The 25,548-nt window shown below is 41.0% G+C and overlaps 4 protein-coding genes across 4 annotated transcripts; 3 read left to right on the forward strand and 1 right to left on the reverse strand.

The window, feature by feature from the left end:
* Window positions 1-4,486: 4,486 nt before the first annotated feature.
* LOC105899747 (chymotrypsin B-like) lies at window positions 4,487-7,117 on the reverse strand. The gene is made up of 7 exons (XM_012826959.2): window positions 7,038-7,117; window positions 6,667-6,770; window positions 6,475-6,554; window positions 5,872-5,950; window positions 5,440-5,620; window positions 5,105-5,238; window positions 4,487-4,730 (listed from the first exon to the last, which is right to left on the reverse strand). Exons 1-7 carry the CDS (start codon window positions 7,087-7,089, stop codon window positions 4,569-4,571), a joined length of 792 nt encoding a protein of 263 aa, XP_012682413.1. The 5' UTR covers window positions 7,090-7,117; the 3' UTR covers window positions 4,487-4,568.
* Window positions 7,118-8,247: 1,130 nt separating this feature from the next.
* Window positions 8,248-10,615, forward strand: LOC105899752 (chymotrypsin A-like). The gene is made up of 7 exons (XM_031568692.2): window positions 8,248-8,322; window positions 8,515-8,618; window positions 9,122-9,201; window positions 9,300-9,378; window positions 9,520-9,700; window positions 9,998-10,131; window positions 10,393-10,615. The coding sequence occupies exons 1-7, from the start codon at window positions 8,271-8,273 to the stop codon at window positions 10,552-10,554; spliced, it is 792 nt and encodes a 263-aa protein (XP_031424552.1). The 5' UTR covers window positions 8,248-8,270; the 3' UTR covers window positions 10,555-10,615.
* Window positions 10,616-14,818: 4,203 nt separating this feature from the next.
* LOC105899753 (chymotrypsin A-like) lies at window positions 14,819-17,370 on the forward strand. Its single transcript, XM_012826965.2, has 7 exons — window positions 14,819-14,928; window positions 15,223-15,326; window positions 15,647-15,726; window positions 15,966-16,044; window positions 16,205-16,385; window positions 16,703-16,836; window positions 17,148-17,370. The coding sequence occupies exons 1-7, from the start codon at window positions 14,877-14,879 to the stop codon at window positions 17,307-17,309; spliced, it is 792 nt and encodes a 263-aa protein (XP_012682419.2). The 5' UTR covers window positions 14,819-14,876; the 3' UTR covers window positions 17,310-17,370.
* A 4,412-nt stretch (window positions 17,371-21,782) lies between these two features.
* Window positions 21,783-25,246, forward strand: LOC105899750 (chymotrypsin A-like). The gene is made up of 7 exons (XM_012826962.3): window positions 21,783-21,874; window positions 22,146-22,249; window positions 23,496-23,575; window positions 23,815-23,893; window positions 24,056-24,236; window positions 24,577-24,710; window positions 25,022-25,246. The coding sequence occupies exons 1-7, from the start codon at window positions 21,823-21,825 to the stop codon at window positions 25,181-25,183; spliced, it is 792 nt and encodes a 263-aa protein (XP_012682416.2). The 5' UTR covers window positions 21,783-21,822; the 3' UTR covers window positions 25,184-25,246.
* The last annotated feature ends 302 nt before the right edge of the window (window positions 25,247-25,548 follow it).

Raw genomic sequence — 25,548 nt, forward strand, 5'->3', positions numbered from 1 at the left:
TGTATATTTGTATGTGTTTTCTTAAATCGTAGTGCATTGAGCTCTCAGGGCCACCGTAATATAAGGCTGATATTTATCTGAGGTTCATATTAAATCAGGCACACTGAACCCTGTGGGTGCTGCCTTCAGCAAACAGCACAGGTGTTTAGGGATTTAAGGCTAATATAACTAATATTGCTGTGAGTCTGGAAGTAATTCCCTGTGGAGATCATTCTGCAGCTGGCATTCTGTGCTCAAGGTCAAGTTGAACAAAGACTTCTGTGAAGCCGTGATGATTACCACCATGTCTCCCTTTGCATTCATCTTAGCTCAAGGTCCTTGCCCCTGCCAAGTGAGGCTTGCGTATGTTTGAAAGAAGCAAGCTCTAAACATGTATATCTTTATAGAGACAGTGTTTACAGTTATGTGCTTAGGCCATCTATCAAATTTGGTTGGTTTGCCTTGACCAAGCCGACTCAATGAAATTGGGGCCGGCCTAATTTTCTTTTTCATGTTGTTTGATCTGACGACTTGTCGACTACAAGACTAGAAGAAGACTTTTGGGGGGGGGGGGGGGGGGGATAGGGAGTACAAATATTTACTGACTTACCTACTCATTTTTTTTTTATTGTATTTTTAAGGTTGGCCTTATAGGAAGTTTAAAGTAAATTCAGTAAGTAAGAAAACCTTTTGAATGTAGCTATCTGGCCAAAGCAATGATGTCAGGCATTGACGGGTGTTGACTCTTCTATCAGGTCAGAGCTGCCTGTTTGAGTGCGTGGTAAGATATTGAAAAATATAAAACATAATCTAAATTCCTGTCATTTTTCAAAGCAACAATCCCACTGCTCAAATTCTCCAGGATATTCAGGTTACATACAGAATGCTTGACTCAGCTGGGTTCTTCAGTGAATAATACTGATTCCCGGGGGCACGTTGGCTATTGATGGCCCACAATTGTTTGATTACTGTAGACTATTTTAGTTCTCTTTGAGATGAACAACTCACAAAACCCCATAGAGGCATTGGGTTTCTAAGCAATGCATGTACAATTATGCAGCTTTTGGGTCTCCCAATACTCAGTGGATCAACACCGAATGAAAGACTTAGAGAGAAGAGGGTGAAAAACAAGTGTAATGGGGATGAGAATGAAATATATGAATGTTGTTCCATGTTTTTGACTCCGAAGGTTTCTCTAGCGCAATTTCTCCCTCAAAAGCCTGGATGCTAAATATAGCATTCTCTTCAAACTGTGGAATGAATGACCATTCAATTTGATTTATCTGCTCAGCACTAGAATGTCTTATGTCACAATCTGAGTCATGCTGGACTAGAGCACAGCTTGCATAAGCCCTTGAGAGTGAAGTCCCTCTAAAAACCAAAGAGCAAATCCGGAATCTTGGCGTCCTAAAATACTCAGATCTCACCTTCACCAGCTATACCAAAGCAAGCATCAACAAACTTCTATCATCTTAAAAATATAGCCAGAATCAAGGACTTGGTGTCCCAAAAAGAGAAAGAGAAGCTCACCCATGCTTTTATCTCCAATAGGGTGGATTATTGTAATGTTCTCTTAACTGGACTTGCTAGAATTCCATTCAGGACCAAGACAACAGAGCACATTACCACAGTTCCGAAATCTTTGCACTGGCATCCAGTTAGTTTCAAAATATATTTTAAAGTGCTGCTACTCGTTTATAAATCACTGAATGGTTTAAGCCCAGAATACATCTCTGGTATGCTGTGGTGGTTCTGTGAAGAGGAGATGACAATAAGTGGGAGAGATTTGATGAACGTAGGAAGACTCAAATAAGCGTCTGTAGCTCTCAAGAGAAGCGTCTGTAGTCAACAGAACAAAAAATCCAATTCAGACAGAGCAGAGCTCTATTTGAAAGTTGAAGTTGAGAGGCAAAGCATGAAGAGTTTGAAGGAGATAATATACACAAAACATCCAAGTACATAAGTATATCTATAGGGTACTGTGGATCAGTACCCTCTGGATTATAAATAGAATATGTCTTCAGAGCATTTAGCATGATAGTTCCCAGGCTAGATGCTCATCATAATTGCAACACATCGACTGCAGAAAACAGGACTTTCCTGCAAGATTGTTAAGCCTGGCCAGGGGAAATATCTGCTGATTTTAAGATCAGAGATGTCCTGGATTGAATATCTCCTGAGGCATGAAAATAACTTTGATGCTATTATGATCCGATTATAATTATAGATACCATTGTCACCCATTGTGTTTGGATTTGCATAGGTTCATTTCCCTGTATTAATATTAGAGGTGGTCTGTTTGCTGGATGTATCTGCTGTGAGCCTCCACGTGACAGCTCGAGGATAACAGACCACTACACATGGGCACACTATGTTTGTAAGGATGGCAGGGGTAACTACTTGCAGGACTCATTACCATATAAGTTCTGTTATCTCTACTGGAATGGCAGTGCATCTTCGTGCCTGTAGTGATCTGGAAGGTACGTGGGTATTAAATATGTCATATTATTTATGTGGTGGTTCACATGTGATCAGCTGCTCATATTCAAATCTGTACATCTGCAGATGTTTTAAAAGATGTGCATATGCTGAGGGAAATGCCAGTGTTTTCAAGATGGCACAAATGTAGAGTTTAATCGTCAGTCACACATGCTACTATTTACATGTCAATGTCTATAGCTCCAGAATATGAAAGCTCCTTTAGAGAAAAGGGAGCAGAGAAAAATACAGCTAGATAGCTTTAGATCTGAAATGTCCAAAGCCTAGGTGAAAAGTGAAAATATATGTATAAACACAAATGATCATTTTCTAAGGAAAAATATAAACCCCAATAGTCTCAACATTGAAATGTCACAGAAAATGTTCCCAAAAACATCATAACCGTTTATGGGATAAAAAAAAGGAAAAAAAAGAATAAACTTTGATATTTTAAAACCTGTCAGCCATCCTCTGTGGTCATAGAATGGTTTGAATACAGCTTAGCGTTATTCACATCCAGCACATACCCCTGTGGCGCCTATGATGATCTCACAGAAACCAGCCACCAAAGTACACCCACTGAGACAACACGAAAGGAGCGGATCCTCACCGAGTGATTGCTGCTGGTGTCCCCACGGGTCTGCAAAATCCCCTTGTCTCCCACTGGGAGCAAATGAGATTGATGTGCTTCAGAAATATGATGAGTGATTCCCCCTCACAGGCTTTGGCCTCATGAAAGGGGAGTGTGGAGAGAGGCATGTGGAGAGATATGCGGTGATTACGATAGGGGGCTCTTAAGGTACTCAGTAGGGTCACGCCGAGGACTCTACTTATCATTTGGCCTATCCCCTCTTGTAATGTCCTAAATAAGGGGTTGCAGGGTAAAATATGACAGTGTTGTCAGGTGGTGTCTTAAAGGATGAAAGAATGAAATTAGGATTAAATTATACGTCTATAAGTGTTCCCTTCCTCACACGGTGTTATCCTCTGATGCAAAGAATTCCCTTGAGCATGTTTGAGTGTACAGAGAATACAAAGGTTTTATCTCCTCACACAGTTCAGTGTCCCTCGCCTTGTGAATTACAGTCATAAATTGAACATTACAGAGTACATTTCGTATCTATTCCTCTCTTCCGACTGTTTTTGCAACACCATAGCATCTGTGCTCCTGCTATGTGTGGTAAAAACACAGCACTCGCCATCACTCTCTCTTTCCACAGAAATGTGTGTTGATGGGGGTGATTGCCGTGATTCTGTTTGCTAGTTCATCCATTCATCCAAAACCCCACTGAGACTGGCTGACTGATGTCTTCAGTGCTTGTGGCCAAACTGCATGCTGAATTAAATTGTCTTCATTTTTATCAAGAGCACTCTGTCTGGAGCTTTGTTTGGACTTGTGCGTGGTCTTAAAAGCATCTTCAAAGCATATTTGAAAAGAAGAAGAAGAAGTCATCCATGAGTCAGAGTGGTTTTTGCATCTTTATTGTTTTCAGTGTTCACAAAATTGTTGTGCTTATTTTGCTTTGCTTTTCTCTGAAGATGTATTCTGTCATCTCCATGGTGTTGTCATGGAAACACCTGATGCTCAGTTGTCATACTGAGATGACCTACAGCTCAGAGCTTCTTTCCAGATTCATTTTATAAGCAATATCACATGAATTTGATTTTCTGTCCAGAATATACTCAAATCTAACGTAATTGTCATGTAAAAGGATTGTTAGATAGTATTTGTGAAGTTTTGGTATATGATCTATTGAATAAGTGCACAATAACATTGACTTTGATACATGTGTATGAACCAGTTATTTAATTACAGTGATGTATGTGATATGTTTAGTTCAAATATCAAATAAACAAGAGAAATAAGCTGCTAAATGCGCCAACTTGACCAGACAAAAGCCCTTTCCCCTATTCAGCCCATAAAATAATGAATGTGCATTGACATTTTTCTCATGGATCAACATCACCCTCTAGTGCTAGTACTGAGTCATAGCATTGCTTTGAAAGAAATACTAAATACATAAGATGCTTGAGTTTTACTGCCTTTATTGTGACAAGTTAGAGTGACATACAAAGAGGTGACATTGTCCTGTTATGGAGGTAATGTCCATTTAGTTGGCAGCCAGGATCTGGTCCACCCAGGCGCGAAGCTCGGTGACGCGGGCGTACACAGCAGGGGTGGTGGTGGAGCATCTGCTGCTGCCCCAGGACACGATACCCACCAGGGTCCAGGCATTGTCCTTCTGGCACACCAGGGGGCCACCAGAGTCACCCTGTGAACATGACCGAAGGAAAAGAGAAGGAGAACAAAGGAAGAAGAAGAGGAAGACCGGAAAGAGATCATTAATTAAGAAATAGGAACATGTGCTTCATATTTCTATAAAAAAGACACCCTTGCATCACATCTCAGTCAGGATTAGTCAGGAGTGGGTTTGCATATCAGCCACGGAAACTTATCTGAACAAAACATCTGGATCCAGCTGTTATAGTTAGTAGGGAGACTAACAGCCTCATATTAAGAGCCCAAACTGTCCTATGGCTGACCCTTTCAAAGCAGGAAAAGACCATGGAAACAGAGACCATAGGAACTGTAGGCCCGTGTGAGCATGTTCCTGAGGGACGCGGGGGTGCTCAGTGAGTCTCTCACCATGCAGGAGGAGGCGCCGTCGGCACCAGCGCAGATCATGACATCGGAGATCTGGCTTCCCCAGTGCGTCTTGCACTGCTCGCTGGACAGCAGGGGAAGGGCAGCCTGCTGCAGCTGGTTTGGGGTGAACATAGCTGAAAGAGAGAGGGTGGGGGGAGGGTCAGCATGGCGCTCACTAAGGAGAAAAAGTCTTTGAATATTTTGTCAGGCCATGTTTACTGTTATGTTTTTGTCTGAGTGTTTGAGAGCTATTAAACAGAGCTGAGCACATATGTTAGCATTTAAAGCATGGTCCAGTGATCCCTACAGGTAAATGCATTCTACTGGCCTCTCACCATTGTGGCGGGTCAGACCCCAGCCGGAGGTCACGCAGGTCGTTCCAGGGGTAAAGGCGTCGGCGGTCTCAGCCAGGCACACGGGGCCAACATGGGAGCTCATGCTCACAGGGGAGGCCAGCTTGATGAGAGCAATGTCGTTGTTGATGGTGCGGGGGTTCCACTCGGGGTGGGTGAAGACCTGAAGCGAGAAGTAATGCAAGGCTTGCAGTTATCTTGTTTCATAAATATGATCAACCCAACCTTTTCAGTGCAATAACCATTAGGCTATGTGTTCATGGTCGTAAAATAATTCTTCAACTCTATTTTCGGTGTGTGGACATAGTTTCCAGAGAATTGAAAATAGTATCTCTCCATTGGTAAGTCAGTGTAAAGTAAAAATGTGGTTTTGGCCCTCTGTTTGTAAGTGTCTGTTAATCTCATGTCTCCTACCTTCTGCACTTTCATGGTCTGGGTGGCCTCTCCTGAGCTTCCTCTGTCGTGTTCTCCAAGAACCACTTTGTGGCTGGTCCTGGAACAGTGCAAATGCCATTTCAGTATGCAGCTGTGTTACGCAGTATGCAACACGCAGTGTGAAAGTACCAGAGATGGACGGACCTTTCAGCTGCTGTAAACATGTTTTTTCCAGAATCCTCAAGCTAAACAGCTCTACATTTTGATAGACAGTACAAAATATAGATGTTCTAAGAGAAAATGTCCCTAAGACACTTCTTGGCTCTTGAAAGCTTCCAAAGACAACAGAGCTATCTGCCTGCCAAGTAGTTTGTGCGACCACTGCAGATATAATGGAGCAGGCCTCCCGTCGTGTCTAAAGTTGGCGGGAGTAAGTGAGTGTTGCTCTCAGCTTTTTTATTTCTATGTCAATTATAGAAATTAATCATTCTCCCCTGGCACTGTATTTCATTGGTTGTATTGTAAAAGATATGGAGTGAAATAAGCAACAAAAAAAAAACATAAAAATTATACTCTAAACTTGCATTTGTACTGTGTGCAACATAACTACAGTAAAGCTGATCTGAAGCATGTGTCAGTTACCTCACATTGCAGTGGGCAGCAGTCACAACCCAGTTCTCATTGACCAGAGAGGCACCACAGAAGTGGAAGCCAGAGGGTTGCTGAAACATCAAGGGTCACAATGTCTGTCTCATAACGAATTCAAGAAATGCAAAGTTGTTTTTTCTTAGAAAGAGCAGCAGGAGGAGAGTTAATAGCCATGTGATTACAAACCTGCAGAGACACCTGCCAGGGCCAGGAGTGGGGCACAGCCTCCTCACCGTTGACGATGCGGGCAAAGCCAGTCACAACGGGAGGGATGGCAGGGGCGCCACAGCCTTGAAATGACAGAGAACAAATGCAGAACATTTTAAGTGCTTTTTAAAAGGCTGAAAATAATATGATGCACAACACAGGCCACGCTTATGTTTGATTGGAATGATTCAATGAATTTCAGAAAGTTCATTCTTTCGAGCACCATCTAACTCAAAGATGTTTCATGTTCCCTCAACACTGATGGGATATCCCTGGGTAATGACTGATACCCGTGATTCAAGAGAGACAATTCAGATAAAAAGAAACAGTGCAAAAAAACACACACTTACCATAGGCTGCACTGATGAAAGCAAAGCAAGACACCAACCACAGGAAAGCCATTTCTGAGATTGATGAGAGATGAGACTGGCGCGACCTTATATACCTCTGCAACCTCAATAAAATCCCACTCAACAACTGAACAACAACTTTATTTCAGGACAGCTAAGCATGGTCAACCTGGGTAAAATATTAATCTCACAGAGTTGCCTCATCTGGTTATCAGTGGGAAACAGTTGCACAGTTCCCAGCGATGTTTCCACTGGAAACTCTCATCCTGACGTTTAAAGTACATGTGGTGGCTTTAACCCAGAGGTTATGTCATGTCTCAGATCTCATTCCATCACTAAACTAATGGATGTATGGCTTTGCAGCCAAAATATGAAATTTCTATGAGAGGAGACCCCTGAAATGAAATGTCCATTTGTACAAAATACACATGACAGTGAAATCATGAAAACAAACCAGCCATTACGACACTCAAAACAAAACAGTATTTCATTCATTTAATCCCCCCATTCATTTAATTTAAAGATGATATTACTTAATGTAATGTATACTTTGAGCAAATTCAACCACTTTTTACATTATACAATAATGTTGTTACCAATAAAAAACAGTACAGACTACATTTGATATGTTTAGATGTTTATTTTATGATGCAGACATGTACAGTCAAGTTATTTTAGTTGATAATAATAATCTCTAATTAAAGATGTCTTTGACATCAATCCTCCAGAATTTTACTTATACTGCTACCAAAAGGGAACAGATTCAACATACTCAATCCTTTAGTTCAGAACATAAGGCATCACAAATCTACCTGAAATGAACCTGCTAATTTCCTTAAAACTCATACTTCTTTATTAATTTGACCCCTGACTGATTTGACTTTACATCCCTTGATTGTGCAGACCTGCTGGTTTGTGCAAGTGTTGGTTTGAGGTGTTTGTTTGATAGCTGTAGAAGAGGTCTGCATTTTGATCGACACTCAAAAATAGGGTATTGACAGCTGTGCATTATGAAACTGTGTTATTTGTTTAACCAAATGGGTCGTCATTTTCCATTAAAAAAGTTTTCCTCCTCTTCATAATCTACTATGCAAACAACTAAGTATTTTTAGAATCCATGTGAGAATGTAACAGGTATTATCAGAGGTGTAACAGATGCTGTGGGTGAAGTTCAGTCCAGACCCCGGGTGTATAAAAGGACCAGTGCCTGAGAGGGTGTTTCAAGCTAAAAACATGGCCTTCCTGTGGATCCTGTCCTGTCTTGCTTTTGTGAGCTCAGCCTTTGGTAAGTCAAAGAGCTGTGTTCATAACTAGAGTCCATGAAAACAAGAGTGTTCAGTTTAAACTTTAGTTTTCTTTTTGAAGTTTTAAAGCAAGTATCAAACAGCACTGCATCTTGAGATGTTTTCACACACCTCATGCAGTGTATAGTTTGTATAGTGTTCTCAGTAGCTTTACCATTTGTTTGTCATTTCAGGCTGTGGCATTCCTGCCATCAAGCCCGTCGTCACTGGCTACTCCAGGATCGTCAACGGTGAGGAGGCTGTGCCCGGCTCCTGGCCCTGGCAGGTGTCCCTGCAGGTAAAGTACACTTGAGGTGCAGAAAGAATGTGTATCAACTGGTATCATATTTAGATTGATTTTATTTATTAATTCAACCAACTTCAGTTTTTTGAAGCATTAAATATCCATGATCATATCTATGTCTAGATATCTATATCCATATCTATATTAATGGGTGGAATACATGTTGAATATACACAATAAAACACATACAATAGTGCAATAAACAGTGTATATCATGCATAGTGGCGACAGTGGTACAGTAGGTAGAGAAGTCGTTTAGTAATCAGAAGGTTGCTAGTTCGATTCCCTGTCGAAGTGTCCTTGAGCAAGACACTGAACCCCTAATTGCTCCTGATGTGCAGTGTGCCATCAGTGTAAATGTAAAATGTGTATACATTGTAAGTCGCACATATGTAAGTCGCTTTGGATAAAAGCGTCTGCTAAATGACTAAATGTAAAATGCATTTGCACTATGAGAATACACACTCTCTAAGCTAAAGTGTGATCTCTGTCTGCAGGACTACACTGGCTTCCATTTCTGTGGTGGATCTCTGGTCAGTGAGAACTGGGTCGTCACTGCTGCCCACTGCAACGTGAGGTGAGAATGCTTTCATCTAGATAACATATTATATAATATAATATATCATATCATATCATAATTCTCAATACCTGCAATTCTGTAAATGTTGATTTTAGGACTTCCCACCGTGTGATCCTGGGTGAGCATGACCGCTCTTCCAACGCTGAGAACATCCAGGTCATGAAGGTCAGCAAGGTGGGTGTCTCAAATTAAATACATCAATTTGTCTTATTGATGGAGCTAGATAATTTAAAGCTGGTTGTTAAATGGCTTAACATACTTAAACTCGTTATACATTTGCTTCAAGCCACTGATGACATTTCTTCTGTTGTGTAGGTCTTCAAGCACCCCCGTTACAATGGCTACACCATCAACAACGACATCCTCCTGATCAAGCTGGCCTCTCCCGCCCAGATGAACCCCCGTGTGTCTCCCGTCTGTGTGGCTGAGACCAACGACAACTTCGCCGGTGGTATGAGGTGTGTCACCTCCGGATGGGGTCTGACCAGACACAACGGTACTAAAAATCTTTATAATGTCCTGTTGAAAAAACATTTAGAGCCTTAGACTTTATACTATGGTTCCTAACACCAACATCTGTTAATGCACTAACTGACATCAATTCTTATGCTAAATGTTATGGAAAAGTTTTCAAATGTTGTCAGTGAAAATGGGTGGAAACCCTGGTTTCTAGTTAAGTTGATTTAACAAATAGAATAGATAGATGTATAAGATCTTGATGCCTTGTCAGTGAGTTATCCTTTCATATTTTTTTCTTTGCCCCCTCATCCATGGGTTTGCCTTTCTGTTTCAGCCGCTGACACCCCTGCCCTCCTGCAGCAGGCCTCTCTGCCCCTTCTGACCAACCAGCAGTGCCAGCAGTACTGGGGTAGCAAGATCACCAACCTCATGATCTGCGCTGGAGCCTCCGGTGCCTCCTCTTGCATGGTACACATTCTCATGCTGTCTGATTCAATTTAACACGCCAGTTGTCTCTTAATCCTGTTGGAATGTCCATCTTTTCAGAACTTGAAAACCTTTAAAGATAGTGGTAATGGCATTATGTATTGATTTGCCTTATCAGCGTAAACCAATGGATCTATACCTTTCCAAAAAATTCAGCCATTATCAAATAATCATGTGGTAACACTGCCCAGATGTGTGTCTCCAGTCTTTAATGCTATGTGTTCTGTGGTCTGTGTGCTGCAGGGTGACTCTGGTGGCCCCCTGGTCTGTGAGAAGGCTGGAGCCTGGACCCTGGTTGGTATTGTGTCCTGGGGCAGTGGCACCTGCACCCCCACCATGCCTGGAGTGTACGCCCGCGTCACCGAGCTCCGTGCCTGGATGGACCAGACTATCGCCGCTAACTAAAGCTGTCATAGTTGTTTTTAGTTTCACCTTTCTTTTAAATAAAACAGCACTTTGAAGGAAATCTTTGTTCTTACCTGAACATAGATACATTGATTTGACAATGACGTATACATTACATTTTCAAAATAGTATGATTTGTACAATATTTTCTAGATGGCGTTGTCCTTGTCCTGTTCACTCAGCTGCCACTCATGCAAGGGGCGTAGGTTTGCATAGGGTCATAGGGACTAGTCACGACCAAAGTTTGGGAAAGACACAATTGTCCCTACCAATATTTTGTTAATTTGAGAAAAAAATATTTTGCACATTATATTTGCAAACTCATTCGTATTATTATCGATACTATGTTCGTCGCCCAGAAGAGTGAAAAATACATTTCCAAGTTTTCCAATGCGCCCTCGAGCCTGCGAGACAAGATGCTGTCATTTAATTTGCTAAAGTGGCAGAGTCAGAAACACGCTGGCTAGCAACTCAAAAGTGATATTAACTGGTAATAAGTAGGCCTATATGATCCCTTGGATAGTAATAAGGCTATCTCCGTTTCCCTGTAATCTCTCGACCAATGTCAGGAGTCAACTAAGCATGGTTAGTGTCTGTATTAAATTGATGAATTGCTGTGCAGGAAAAACAGCAGCCTGAAGCTACAGATGTAGAGCAGGGTGATGATGAATCAGCATCAGGGGTTCTGATGCGACGTTGAATTGTCCATTTTTGGTAAAGATTGCATTAAAATGCTGTTTTTTAAGGGATGTTTAGACAATGTTACCCATGAATGTTATCATTCACACTGGCTATTTTGAGAATAAATGTCATACTTGTAGGTAGTAAAAAGGTGCAATAAATTGGGATGCCCAAATGTATGCATCATATAATTCATTAATACATTATTTAATTGCACACAAATCCAGTACAGATGATGTAGGCCTAGTACAGCTCCATAAAACCTGAACCAATTACCTACATATTAAAAAACTGCCGGGCAGTGTCCCTACCAATGATGAGACCAAACCTACACCCTTGAACTCATGTGTAAGAGAACGTATGTACATTGGGAACCGGTGCAGATGTGTGTAGGCAAGGTCTTAGGGCAATAGAACACTGGGACAATAGTTTATCACTTACACTCTCACCAGTGTTGTATAGTAACGAAGTAGAAATACTTCGTTACTTAAGTCGTTTTTTTGGATATCTGTACTTTACTTTTTGGTCCTAGCGCACGTTAATGCGTTCGTAAAAGCCCCGCCCCCTTAGTTACGGTTGCTAGGTCTTTTGAACTCGTTCATGCACAACACTGTCTGTCAGTGTCAGTGATTCTTTTTGGAGTAATATCTCCGCGATATCCTCCAGAACAAGGCAAAATGGACTGCAATATGCAGTGGAAGGATGTATCCAAAACATTAAGAGCAACAACAAAGGGGACACAACAGTAATCGAAGCAAAAGCATACAGGTCCTAATCAAAAAATGAGAAACCCCACGACCTCTTCATTAAATGCCACCAGCACAAACTTGTAGACTAGTCATGTTCTTTCACCGCTGGGTAAGATCTGTATAATATTTCAAGCTAGCTACTTACAAAGATTATTGTTATTATTTATTCCATCTCTGGCGAGGTATCTAGCTAGCTAGCTAGGATGGTGACAATCTAAAGTACAGTACAGTAACGTAGCAGTGTGGAGCAAGATAGCTGCTAGTAACATTATTGTTCAAGGGATGTGTGTGCATGTTGCTAAAAGTATTTCAGTCACTGTACTGATAACTTGCTTGTAAAACTGATGATCCTGATGTAATGCTATGGCTTTGTATCAGATCGCCATGTTATTGCTCTCAGGTTGAGACCTTGGGATTCTCAGGAGTAGGTTGCCCATTCACAAAATGTTACAATGTGCTGCTTTAGTATTGCCTATTGTGTTAAAATTGTGTTCAAATAAGGCCCAGTTTATAAGTATGCTCATTCTAGTCGGAATAAACTTCATAATTCTCAAAATTCTGACCCTTTGCTTTTTTATTAACAGCATTTGTACTTTTACTTTCAATACTTAAGTACATTTAATATCAGAAAATTACTTTTGATACTTAAGTACAGTAAAGATCAGATACTTTAATACTTTTACTCAAGTAGTATTCTAAAAGGTTACTTTTACTTTTACTTGAGTCATTTTCCAGTAAGGTATCTTTACTTTTACTCAAGTATGGCTTTTGGGTACTTTATACACCACTGACTCTCACCAACTTCCATGGATAATGTACATTCCAAGGTCACTAGAAGATACATTTGGATCACATGAACATAGCATGCATTAATGCTATACGTAGTAAGATATGGACAGTGCCGTTAATGTGCATGAATTGAAATATTCTGTTTGCAGTGCCATCAAATAGAAATATACTCTTGAAAACGGAAACATTAATATCAGCAATTCTTTATCAGGACTGACACGTGATTGTGGAAAAAGGTAAAAGGGAATTTTAAACCCAGTGCACACATTTCTTCTTGTCTGATGTACAGTGCCTTGCATAAGTATTCATCCCCTTGGATGTTTTACCCTTTTATTGCTTTTATAAATCAATCATGGTCAATATAAGTTGGCTTTTTTGACAAATAAAAATACAAAAAACCCTCTTTAATGTCAAAGTGAAAGCAGATTTTTACAAAGTAATGTCAATTAAATAAAAATAGAGTATGTAATGTAAAATAAGTGCATGCATAAATATTCACCCCCTTCAAATCAATATTTTGTAGATTTGGCTGCAATCACAGCACTGAGTCTGTGTGGATATGTCTCACATCTGGACACTGCAATTTTATTCCATTCTTCTTTGAAAAACTGCTCAAGCTCTGTCAGGGATCAGGCGTGAACAGCCCTTTTCAAGTCCAGCCACAAATTCTCTATTGGATTTAAGTCTGGGATTTGACTCGGCCACTCCAGAACATTCACCGTGTTGTCTTTAAACCATTTCTGTGTAGCTTTCGCTGTGTGCTTCGGGTCATTGTCTTCCTGGAAAATAAATCTTCTCCCAAGCCGTAGTTCTCTTGCAGACAGAATTAGATTGTCCTCCAGGATTTCCCAATATTTTGCTCCAATCATTTTACCCTCTATCTTTACAAGCCATCCAGGGCCGGCTGCCGAGAAGCATCCCCACAGCATGATGCTGCCACCACCATGCTTCACAGTGGGGATGGTGCGTTTGTGGTGATGTGCAGTGTTTGGTGTCCGCCAAACATAGCGTCTTGTCAAAGCTCCACTTTGGTCTCATCAGACCACAGAACTTTCTTCCACTTGACCATGGAGTCTCCCACATGCCTTTTGGCGAACTCTAGTCGAGATTTAATATGAGTTTTCTTCAACAGTGGCTTTCTCTTTGCCACTCTTCCATAAAGCTTTGATTTGTGAAGAACCCGGGCAACAGTTGTTGTATGCAGAGTCTCTCCCATCTCAGCTGCTGAAGCTTGTAACTCCTTCAGAGTAGTCAAAGGTGTCTTGGTGGCCTATCTCACTAGTCTCCTTCTTGCACGGTCACTCAGTTTGTGAGGACGGCCTGCTCTAGGCAGATTTACACATGTGCCATATTCCTTCCATTTCTTGATGATGGATTTAACAGAACTCCAGGGGATGTTTAGTGCCTTGGACATTTTTTTGTATCCTTCCCCTAACTTATACTTTTCAATAACCTTTTCTCTGAGTCGCTTGGAGTGTTCTTTTGTCTTCATGGTGTAACGGTTGCCAGGAATACTGATTAACCAGTGAATGGACCTTCCAGACACAGGTGTCGTTATACTACAATCACTTGAGACACATTCACTGCACACTGATCCCCATTTCACTAATTGTGAGACTAATAGCACCAATCGGCTGGACTTCTGTTGAATTAGGTCAATCACTTTAAAGGAGGTGAATATTTATGCAATCACTTATTTTACATTACATATTTTTATTTAATTGGCATTACTGTGTAGAAATCTGTTTTCACTTTGACATTAAAGAAGGTTTTTTTTGTCATTTGTTTTGTCAAAAAAGCCAACTTATATTGGCCATGATTGATTTATTAAAGCAATGAAATGGTAAAACATCCAAGGGGGTGAATACTTATGCAAGGCACAGTATTTCCGGAGATATACTGTACAGTCTGAAGCACAATGCTACCAAGGTCAATGGTAAAAGAATCAGGCCTCAGTAACACGTGTTGCTAAAGGGAAAAACGCCTCTCCCCATCTCTGCAAGGTGTGTTCTGTCCCACGATGAGAAGATAAGGTTTGCTGATGCGAGCTCTCCATGGTGGTATAAAAGACCTCTGCTGTGGTCTGTTCAGCACATTGAAGACATGGCCTTCCTGTGGATTCTCTCCTGTCTCGCCTTCGTGAGCTCAGCCTTTGGTAAGGAGAAACGCCCGGGGTTGTGGTGCCCTAGACATCACCTACAACTTCAGAGCCAAACAGAGCAGTGGCAGAACTGGTAGCACAGTTAGGAATCAGTTAGGAATGACAGGATTTAGACAGCGATACAAAAATGTTATTCTGTATATGCAGTGTTTAAAGGCTTATAGTCAGTATTTTGTAATTAAATGTTTTACTACTTCTACCACTAGTACATGCTTTAGGAGTCCATAGTCTTGGCCTTCTTAAAGTGTAGAATACTTCTCTAATAATTTGACTTCCTTATCTTTTCAGGCTGTGGCATTCCTGCCATCAAGCCCGTCGTCACTGGCTACTCCAGGATTGTCAACGGTGAGGAGGCTGTGCCCCACTCGTGGCCCTGGCAGGTGTCCCTGCAGGTAAAGTACACTTGATGTGTAGATTTCCAAGTGCCCTCATATTCAAGAATGTGCATATTACAGTGTGTGGCATTTGATTATAACGTACATTTTGCATTACATACTTAATCACTTCCATCTCACATTAAAACACATTTCAGTTATAGTGTTCCGTTTTTATCTCTTCATGAACACTTCAGTACATTCCCAGATTAATTCAACAAGCTAGTCATTGCATTTTCCCAGAGGTAAAAAGCAAAGGAACAGAAAGAGTTCCTTTTTCCCTGAACTGTCATAATATGCAAAGACCCTCAAACTCAAAATGCTCTGTTGCAATTCAGGACTACACTGGCTTCCACTTCTGCGGTGGTTCTCTGATCAATGAGAACTGGGTTGTGACTGCTGCCCACTGCAATGTGAGGTGAGAATGCCCTCTTGTACTCACCATTTCAGGCAAACAAACAATACGGCTCATTGAATCAAAAACAATTTCATCAAGATGATTGTCTGCAGCCATTTTTGCTGCATATTAGTTTGCAATTAGAGGTTTTGAATCACCAAATGGATTATCAACATCACAAAAAAGTAATCTCCTAACCTTTAGTTTAGGTTTCCTGACATTTAGTAAATGTTTATTAAAGATTTAAATGTTGATTTCAGGACCTCCCACCGTGTCATTCTGGGTGAGCATGATCGCGCCTCTAACTCTGAGAACACCCAGGTCATGAAGGTCGGCAAGGTGGGTATTTATTGTAAATCAGTCATTGTGATCTTAAGGAGACATATCATACAAGCATATCATGACATATCAAGGCTGTCAAACTTCTTTAGCAAGTGGTTCTCTTTCAGCATACTTTGTATCACACCATTAATGATCTTTTTTGTTTCTGCTACATCAGGTCTTCAAGCACCCCCGTTACAATGGCTACACCATCAACAACGACATCCTCCTGATCAAGCTGGCCTCTCCCGCCCAGATGAACCCCCGTGTGTCTCCCGTCTGTGCGGCTGAGACCAACGACAACTTCTCCGGTGGTATGAGGTGTGTCACCTCCGGATGGGGTCTGACTAGGCACAATGGTAAGTGAATCGAATAACCACCACCAATGCTTTGTGTAGAAACTCGTTTAAAATGGATTAAGGTTTTTGGTAGCTGAACTGTAAAGAGCTGTACGTCACAAACAATATCACATCACTGAGTTTTTAACAAATGGAGCTTTTATAAATCAATATGAATCTATGCAATGTAGAGTGATTTAAACAAAACATTTAGTAAGTGTTCTATACATTACTACACTTTGAAGACTAGGTGTTGAACGTAATAGTGGTGGTCTTCTTCTCAACGTTAATACCATCTCTCCCTGTTGACCTCACTTATGTGGATTTGTCCCTTTCAGCCGCTGACACCCCTGCCCTCCTGCAGCAGGCCTCTCTGCCCCTGCTGGACAACCAGCAGTGCAAGAAGTTCTGGGGCAACAAGATCACCGACCTCATGATCTGCGCTGGAGCTGATGGTGCCTCCTCTTGCATGGTAAACATCCCCCTCTCAGTCTCCATGCTCTTCATAACTAATATGAATCATGCAAATATACTTCATTGATTGTTTACCATGACTCCTTATGTATTTTTCAATGAAAATTCTCATGTTTGCACCCAACTACTTGCGAAGTTAATTATATTGTTCAATAATATTAATACAACTGTTTCTACAGTTTGAAACCTACACTGCTCATTAACATAAACTAAGTTTCTTTTTTATACGTATATTTAATTCCCTTAACGTAAGTCTTAAATTGTCAACCTGTGAGCCTTTTTCTGATGTTGTGTCTCTGTGTGCTGCAGGGTGACTCTGGTGGCCCCCTGGTCTGTGAGAAGGCTGGAGCCTGGACCCTGGTTGGTATTGTGTCCTGGGGCAGTGGCACCTGCACCCCCACCATGCCTGGAGTGTACGCCCGCGTCACCGAGCTCCGTGCCTGGATGGACCAGACTATCGCCGCTAACTAAAGCTGTCATAGTTGTTTATAGTTTCACCTTTCTTTTAAATAAAACAGCACTTTGAAGGAAATATTTGTTCTCCATGCTTTTTGTCTCAATCCGCCAAAATCCCTGGAGATATGCTACTAAAAATACTTCCAATCAAAAAGTTCTTCTTTGATTGTTTGATTATTTGAAATGTTTAAGGTAACCGCATTACTACAAATGTAAACTTTACATCTTGATGTGCAGTCAAATGGCAGTCACATGTCATGCCTGTCCCTCTGAGGGCACAGTGAACAGTTAGCTGGCTAGCACACCCTCATTCATGTGGGGATAGGGTGCCATCCTGTTCTCATGTTCACACTTTAAAATACTGGCAGCCATGTTTACCTTCAGCCCCACAGTGATGATGATGATGATTATTATTATTATTATAATATTATAATAATTATATTAATAATTATAATAATAGTACGTAATAATAGCATCGCGTTGGATATGCATTTCTGATTCACCTGTACACCAGATATTTGTTCATCTTTCAATTATCAATGTCAGTCTTTGAAATAATGTTAATTGAATGACTGAATAATAAAGCAGTTTTAAAAGCATGTAGCACTTAAAATAATTTATTAACCTGTTTATGAGATGTTCATAATCAAGACATGTAAACTGATGTCAGACCAAGACAAAGACCAAAGGTCTACACTGCTGCTGGTCCATAGATCTCATTATCCGCTTGGAATTTAATCTATTCCTTCTATCTGTCTGTCTATATATCTGCAGGGTTAATGGTATTCTGTATATAGGATAAGGGCAAAGGATAAGGCAGAGGAGGGCTGCAATCATTTCATCCATTTCTGTGTTATTTTCTGTAGGGTTTGTGAAAACATTTTTGAAATTTGAGTGGGTGGGGAATGTAATGTACATGGAGTATGGACAGGAGCATATAGCTGGGCAAACATTAAAAATTCTTTCCGAGACCTCCTGTAGACTTTTTGTGAATTACTAATACTATCTAATAACAATAGCATGGACATGGAAGTGTTTAACAAAATCAGGCAATGCGCTGCACAGATTGAACAGAAAGATGGAAGCTCTTGCTGAATTTCCTCGCATTTCTTCTGTCTGGAAACAGGCTTATTGATAGCTTGCTTTGGCTTGGGGTCCTGCTGGTAACTGCAAAGTGGAAGCCTGACTATGTCCCACAGAGTCCTGTGTCCCACTGACATGTGGTCTCACATAAATTACCCCAGCATGAAACAATATACCAGAAAAGGATGTCGATCTGGAGGCTAAAGTATTAGACCAAAAAAGAACAAACATTTTACTCACACTTGGTTCTACTGCCTATGATACATTTTAAATGTTAGACAGGCCTTGTCGATTTTTGTTATCGTCTTTACATTTTAATTGTTCCATCATGACATGAGGTATCGAGCTGTGAATCCATCTCTACAATATCCAAACAGAGAGTAATTTGTCCCAGGATTGTGGCATAACAAACAATGTTTACTGATTTACTGATTATATATAATCCACAGTAGTTTACTCTGCTTCTGTGGTGCTGCTTTAGCCTTGGAGCCTCTGAGGGTTTCAGTATTATACTATTCATGAATACTGGACCCCTGCAACTATGTATCTGATTTCCTTGATATCTGTCTTATCAACCACTCTTTAAAAGGGTGGAAAGGCAGATGAGCCTACAATGTGCCAGAAGACCAGGATAAGTATTTTCATTTGGGGCAGTGCTGGCAGGTTTAGCCAGTAGCTGTTGCAGCTAAAGAGGTATGCATGAACATTAAAGGGCTATGTGGTGGTTGTGTTGATAATATTTAAATTTTTATTGGAAACTATTATTCATTAAAAACTGTATCCTACAATTAAGACATATATTTGACAATGACATATACATTACATTTTTAAAATAGAATGATCTGTATAATATTTTCTATTTTCACTCAGCTGCCACTCATGTGTAAGAGAACGTATGTACATTGGGAACCGGTGCAGATGTGTGTAGGCAAGGTCTTGGGCAATAGAACACAGTTTATCACTAACACTCTCACCAACTTCCATGGATAATGTACATTTCAAGGTCACTAGAAGATACATTTGCATCACATGAACATAGCATCCATTAATGCTATAGTATGATATGGACAGTGCCGTTAATGTGCATACATTGAAATATTCTGTTTGCAGTTAAGTAGAAATATACTCTTGAAAACGGAAACATTAATCAGCAATTCTTTATCAGGACTGACACGTGATTGTGGAAAAAGGGTAAAAGGGAATTTTAAACCCAGTGCACACATTTCTTCTTGTCTGATGTACAGTGCCTTGCATAAGTATTCACCCCCTTAGATGTTTGTTAGATAAAGATGTTAATATTAATGAGACAGAGACCAGCAATCAGAATTTCAGCGCTTTATCTTTTGCAAGAGGGAGAGTGTCACAACCAAATATCATGAACAAACTCCAAAGAAAAGCTGGACGCAACCAGCCTTTATGTGAGTATAAAAACATGTTTCATGAGCAGACAAGGGGCGTTATTTTCCCATCCCATCGCTACAGAATTTACAGCAGTGATCTCAGAACATGTCCTTGAAAGAAGAACGGTATGCATGACTATCAGTACAAAAACAGGTGGTTTGCCTCAGCAAGCGAGTAGGCCTCAGCAAACAGGATAAGCATTCCGATTAAAAATAAAATAACAATGTCCTCATTAAATTTCTCTATCAATGTTTTACCCTTTTATTGCTTTTATAAATCAATCATGGTCAATATAAGTTGGCTTTTTTGAAGAAGAATTACAAAAAAAAACCTCTTTAATGTCAAAGTGAAAACAGATTTCTACAAAGAAATGTCAATTAAATAAAAATATGTAATGTAAAATAAATGATTGCATAAATATTCACCCCCTTCAAGTCAATATTTAGTAGATTTGGCTGCAATCACAGCACTGAGTCTGTGTGGATATGTCTCAATCAGGCTTGCACATCTGGACACTGCAATTTTACTCCACTCTTCTTTGAAAAACTGCTCAAGCTCTGTCAGGTTGCGTGGGGATCAGGCTTGAACAGCCCTTTTCAAGTCCAGCCACAAATTCTCTATTGGATTTAGGTCTGGGCTTTGACTAGGCCACTCCAGAACATTCACCTTGTTGTCTTTAACCATTTCTGTGTAGCTTTCGCTGTATGCTTCGGGTCATTGTCTTGCTGGAAAAAAAATCTTCTCCCAAGCTTTAGTTCTCTTGCAGACATAATTAGATTGTCCTCCAGAATTTCCCTATATTTTGCTCCATTCATTTTACCCTCTATCTTTACAAGCCTTCCAGGGCCGGCTGCCGAGAAATATCCCCACAGCATGATGCTGCCGCCACCACCATGCTTCACAGTGGGGATGGTGCGTTTGTGTTGATGTGCAGTGTTTGGTCTCCGCCAAACATAGCGTCTTGTCTGATGGCCAAAAAGTTCCACTTTGGTCTCATCACACCACAGAACTTTCTTCCACTTGACCATGGAGTCTCCCACATGCCTTTTGGCGAACTCTAGTCGAGATTTAATATGAGTTTTCTTCAACAGTGGCTTTCTCTTTGCTACTCTTTCATAAAGCTTTGATTGGTGAAGAACCCAGACAACAGTTGTTGTATGCAGAGTCTCTCCCATCTCAGCTGCTGAAGCTTTTAACTCCTTCAGAGTAGTTATAGGTGTCTTGGTGGCCTCTCTCACTAGTCTCCTTCTTGCACGGTCACTCAGTTTGTGAGGACGGCCTGCTCTAGGCAGATTTACACATTCCTTCCATTTCTTGAGGATGGTTTGAACAGAACTCCAGGGGATGTTTAGTGCCTTGGACATTTTTTTGTATCCTTCCCCTGACTTATACTTTTCAATAATCTTTTGAGTTGCTTGGAGTGTTCTTTTGTCTTCATGGTGTAATGGTAGCCAGGAATACTGATTAACCAGTGAATGGACCTTCCAGACACAGGTGTCGTTATACTACAATCACTTGAGACACATTCACTGCACACTGATCCCCATTTCACTAATTGTGAGACTACTAGCACCAATTGACTGGACCTCTGTTGAATTAGGTAAGTCACTTTAAAGGAGGTGAATATTTATGCAATCACTTATTTTACATTACATATTTTTATTTAATTGACATTACTGTGTAGAAATCTTTCACTTTGACATTAAAGAGGTTTTTTAATCATTTGTTTTGTCAAAAAAGCCAACTTATATTGGCCATGATTGATTTATCAAAGCAATAAAAGGTGAAAATCTCCAAGGGGGTGAATACTTATGCAAGGCACAGTATTTCCTGAGATATACTGTACAGTCTGAAGCACAATGCTACCAAGGTCAATGGTAAAATAATCAGGCCTCAGTAACACGTGTTGCTAAAGGGAAAAACGCCTCTCCCCATCTCTGCAAGGTGTGTTCTGTCCCACGATGAGAAGATAAGGTTTGCTGATGCGAGCTCTCCATGGTGGTATAAAAGACCTCTGCTGTGGTCTGTTCAGCACATTGAAAACATGGCCTTCCTGTGGATTCTCTCTTGTCTCGCCTTCGTAAGCTCAGCCTTTGGTAAGGAGAAAAACCCGCGGTTGTGGTGCCCTAGACATCACCTACAACTTCAGAACCAAACAGAGCAGTGGCAGAACTGGTAGCTCAGTTAGGAATCAGTTAGGAATTAAAATTGTAGTCTGTATATGCAGTGTTTAAATGCTTATAGTCAGTATTTTGTGATTAAATGTTTTACTACTTCTACCACTAGTACATGTTTTAGGAGTCCATAGTCTTGGCCTTCTTAAAGTGCAAAATACTTCTCTAATCATTTGACTTCCTTACCTTTCAGGCTGTGGCATTCCTGCCATCAAGCCCGTCGTCACTGGCTACTCCAGGATCGTCAACGGTGAGGAGGCTGTGCCCCACTCGTGGCCCTGGCAGGTGTCCCTGCAGGTAAAGTACACTTGATGTGTAGATTTCCAAGTGCCCTCATATTCAAGAATGTGCATATTAGAGTGTGTGGCCTTTGATTATAACGTACATTTTGCATTACATACTTAATCACTTCAATATCACATTAAAACACACTTCAGTTATAGTGTTTCTTTTTTAAATCTCTTCATGAACACTTCAGTACATTCCCAGATTAATTCAACAAGCTAGTCATTGCATGTTCCCAGAGGTAAAAAGCAAAGGAACAGAAAGAGTTCAGTACATTTTTCCCTGAACTGTCATAATTGACAGACAGATTGCCTTTCTGCACTTCATACCTGGTTCACCTCAAACTTCCTCAAACTTAACAGTGATAAAACCGAAATCCTTTTAGTCGGTACTAAATCCACTCTACTCAAAGTTGACAGTTTTTCCCTCTCAATTGACAGCTCCATAGTTTCCCCCTCCCCCCAGGTAAAGAGTCTGGGTGTCATCGTCGACGGCTCACTCTCCTTCAAATCTCATATCAACATCTCCACCCGCACCGCCTACTTCCATCTCCGTAACATAAATCGCCTCCGTCCCTCCCTCACCCCCCACACCACCTCTATTCTTGTACATAGCCTTGTCACCTCCCGTATCGACTACTGTAATTCTCTCCTCTTCGGTCTCCCCCAGAAATCCCTTCATAAGCTCCAACTGGTCCAGAACTCAGCTGCCCGTATCATCTCCCTCACCCCTTCTTTCCACCACATCACCCCCATCCTACAGCAACTCCACTGGCTTCCAATTCACTTCCGTATCAACTTTAAAATTCTTCTTCATACTTTTAAAGCCATCTACAACCTTGCCCCTCCTTACCTGTCTGACCTCCTTCACACTGCCACCTCCACCCGCTCCCTCAGATCCTCCTCTTCCATCCACCTAACTGTCCCCTCTGCCCGGCTTACCACCATGGGGAGCAGAGCTTTCAGCCGCTCTGCTCCCAAACTCTGGAACTCACTCCCACCTGACATCCGAAACATTGACTCCTTCCCTCAGTTCAAATCCTCTCTCAAAACCCACCTTTTCAGGATTGCATTCTCACTGTAGTTGCCATGCTGTTTTTACTTGCACTTTTAATTTTAATTGTTTTGTTATTTGTTTGCTCCTGTTTTAAATTGTAAAGCGTCCTTGAGTGACATGAAAGGCGCTGTGAAATAAAATGTATTATTATTATTATAATATGAAAAGACCCTCAAACTCAAAATGTTCTTTTGCAATTCAGGACTACACTGGCTTCCACTTCTGCGGTGGTTCTCTGATCAATGAGAACTGGGTTGTGACTGCTGCCCATTGCAATGTGAGGTGAGAATGCCCTCTTGTACTCACCATTTCAGGCAAATAAACAGTACGGCTCATTGAATCAAAAACAATTTCATCAAGATGATTGTCTGCAGCCATTTTTGCTGCATATTAGTTTACAATTAGAGATTTTGAATCACCAAATGGATTATCAACATCACAAAAAAGTAATCTCCTAACCTTTAGTTTAGGTTTCCTGACATTTAGTAAATGTTGATTAAAGATTTAAATGTTGATTTCAGGACCTCCCACCGTGTCATTCTGGGTGAGCATGATCGTGCCTCTAACTCTGAGAACACCCAGGTTATGAAGGTCGGCAAGGTGGGTATTTAATGTAAATCACAGTCATTGTGATCTTAAGGAGACATATCATACAAGCATATCATGACATATCAAGGCTGTCAAACTTCTTCAGCAAGTGGTTCTGTTTTAGCATACTTTGTATCACACCATTAATGATCTTCTTTGTTTCTGCTACATCAGGTCTTCAAGCACCCCCGTTACAATGGCTACACCATCAACAACGACATCCTCCTGATCAAGCTGGCCTCTCCCGCCCAGATGAACCCCCGTGTGTCTCCCGTCTGTGCGGCTGAGACCAACGACAACTTTTCCGGTGGTATGAGGTGTGTCACCTCCGGATGGGGTCTGACTAGGCACAATGGTAAGTGAATCGAATAACCACCACCAAGAAGAAACTCGTTTAAAATGGATTAAGGTTTTTGGTAGCTCGTTTAAAATGGATTAAGGTTTTTGGTAGCTGAACTGTAAAGAGCTGTACGTCACAAACAATGTCACATCACTGAGTTTTTAACAAATGGAGCTTTTATAAATCAATATGAATCTATGCAATGTAGAGTGATTTAAACAAAACAATTAGTAAGTGTTCTATACAGTACTACACTTTGAAGACTAGGCGTTGAACGTAATAGTGGTGGTCTTCTTCTCAACGTTAGTACTATCTCTCCCTGTTGACCTCACTTATGTGGATTTATCCCTTTCAGCCGCTGACACCCCTGCCCTCCTGCAGCAGGCCTCTCTGCCCCTGCTGGACAACCAGCAGTGCAAGAAGTTCTGGGGCAACAAGATCACCGACCTCATGATCTGCGCTGGAGCCGATGGTGCCACCTCTTGCATGGTAAACATCCCCCTCTCAGTCTCCATGCTCTTCATAAATAATATGAATCATGCAAATGTACTTCATTGATTGTTTACCATGACTCCTTGTGTATTTTTCAATGAAAATTCTCATGTTTGCACCCAACTACTTGCGAAGTTAATTATATTGTTCAATAATATTAATACAACTGTTTCTACAGTTTGAAACCTACACTGCTCATTAACATAAACTAAGTTTCTTTTTTATACGTATATTTAATTCCCTTAACGTAAGTCTGAAATTGTCAACCTGTGAGCCTTTCTCTGATGTTGTGTGTCTGTGTGCTGCAGGGTGACTCTGGTGGCCCCCTGGTCTGTGAGAAGGCTGGAGCCTGGACCCTGGTTGGTATTGTGTCCTGGGGCAGTGGCAACTGCAGCCCCTCCATGCCTGCAGTGTACGCCCGCGTCACTGCGCTCCGTGCCTGGATGGACCAGACCATCGCCTCTAACTAAAGCTACCATGACGATGTTGAGTTTCATCTTCACGACAAATAAAGAGAGCTAGTCAGTTCAGAACATGTGTACGCTGTCTTGTTTTTTAGCTCAATACTTGAAATCATAAATGCACATCCTTATGGATTTTGTTATAGTGTGCTCTACGTTGGTGGGAATTTCTTGGCAAACAGGATATAGTATTGCTGGCCTTAGCTGTGCTGCAATATTGCTTGGACACATGCTTCAAAACATGGTGTGCAGTACAGTTCCAAAACACACAAGGGAAATCAATTAATCAAAACATGATAACAGTGAAGCTCAGTTGAGCCAAATCTATTCAAACACACAAGGGGACACATTCAACAGACATATTGCACCAGACT

This window comes from Clupea harengus, chromosome 6 (assembly GCF_900700415.2).
Source record: "Clupea harengus chromosome 6, Ch_v2.0.2, whole genome shotgun sequence".
NCBI lineage: Eukaryota > Metazoa > Chordata > Actinopteri > Clupeiformes > Clupeidae > Clupea > Clupea harengus.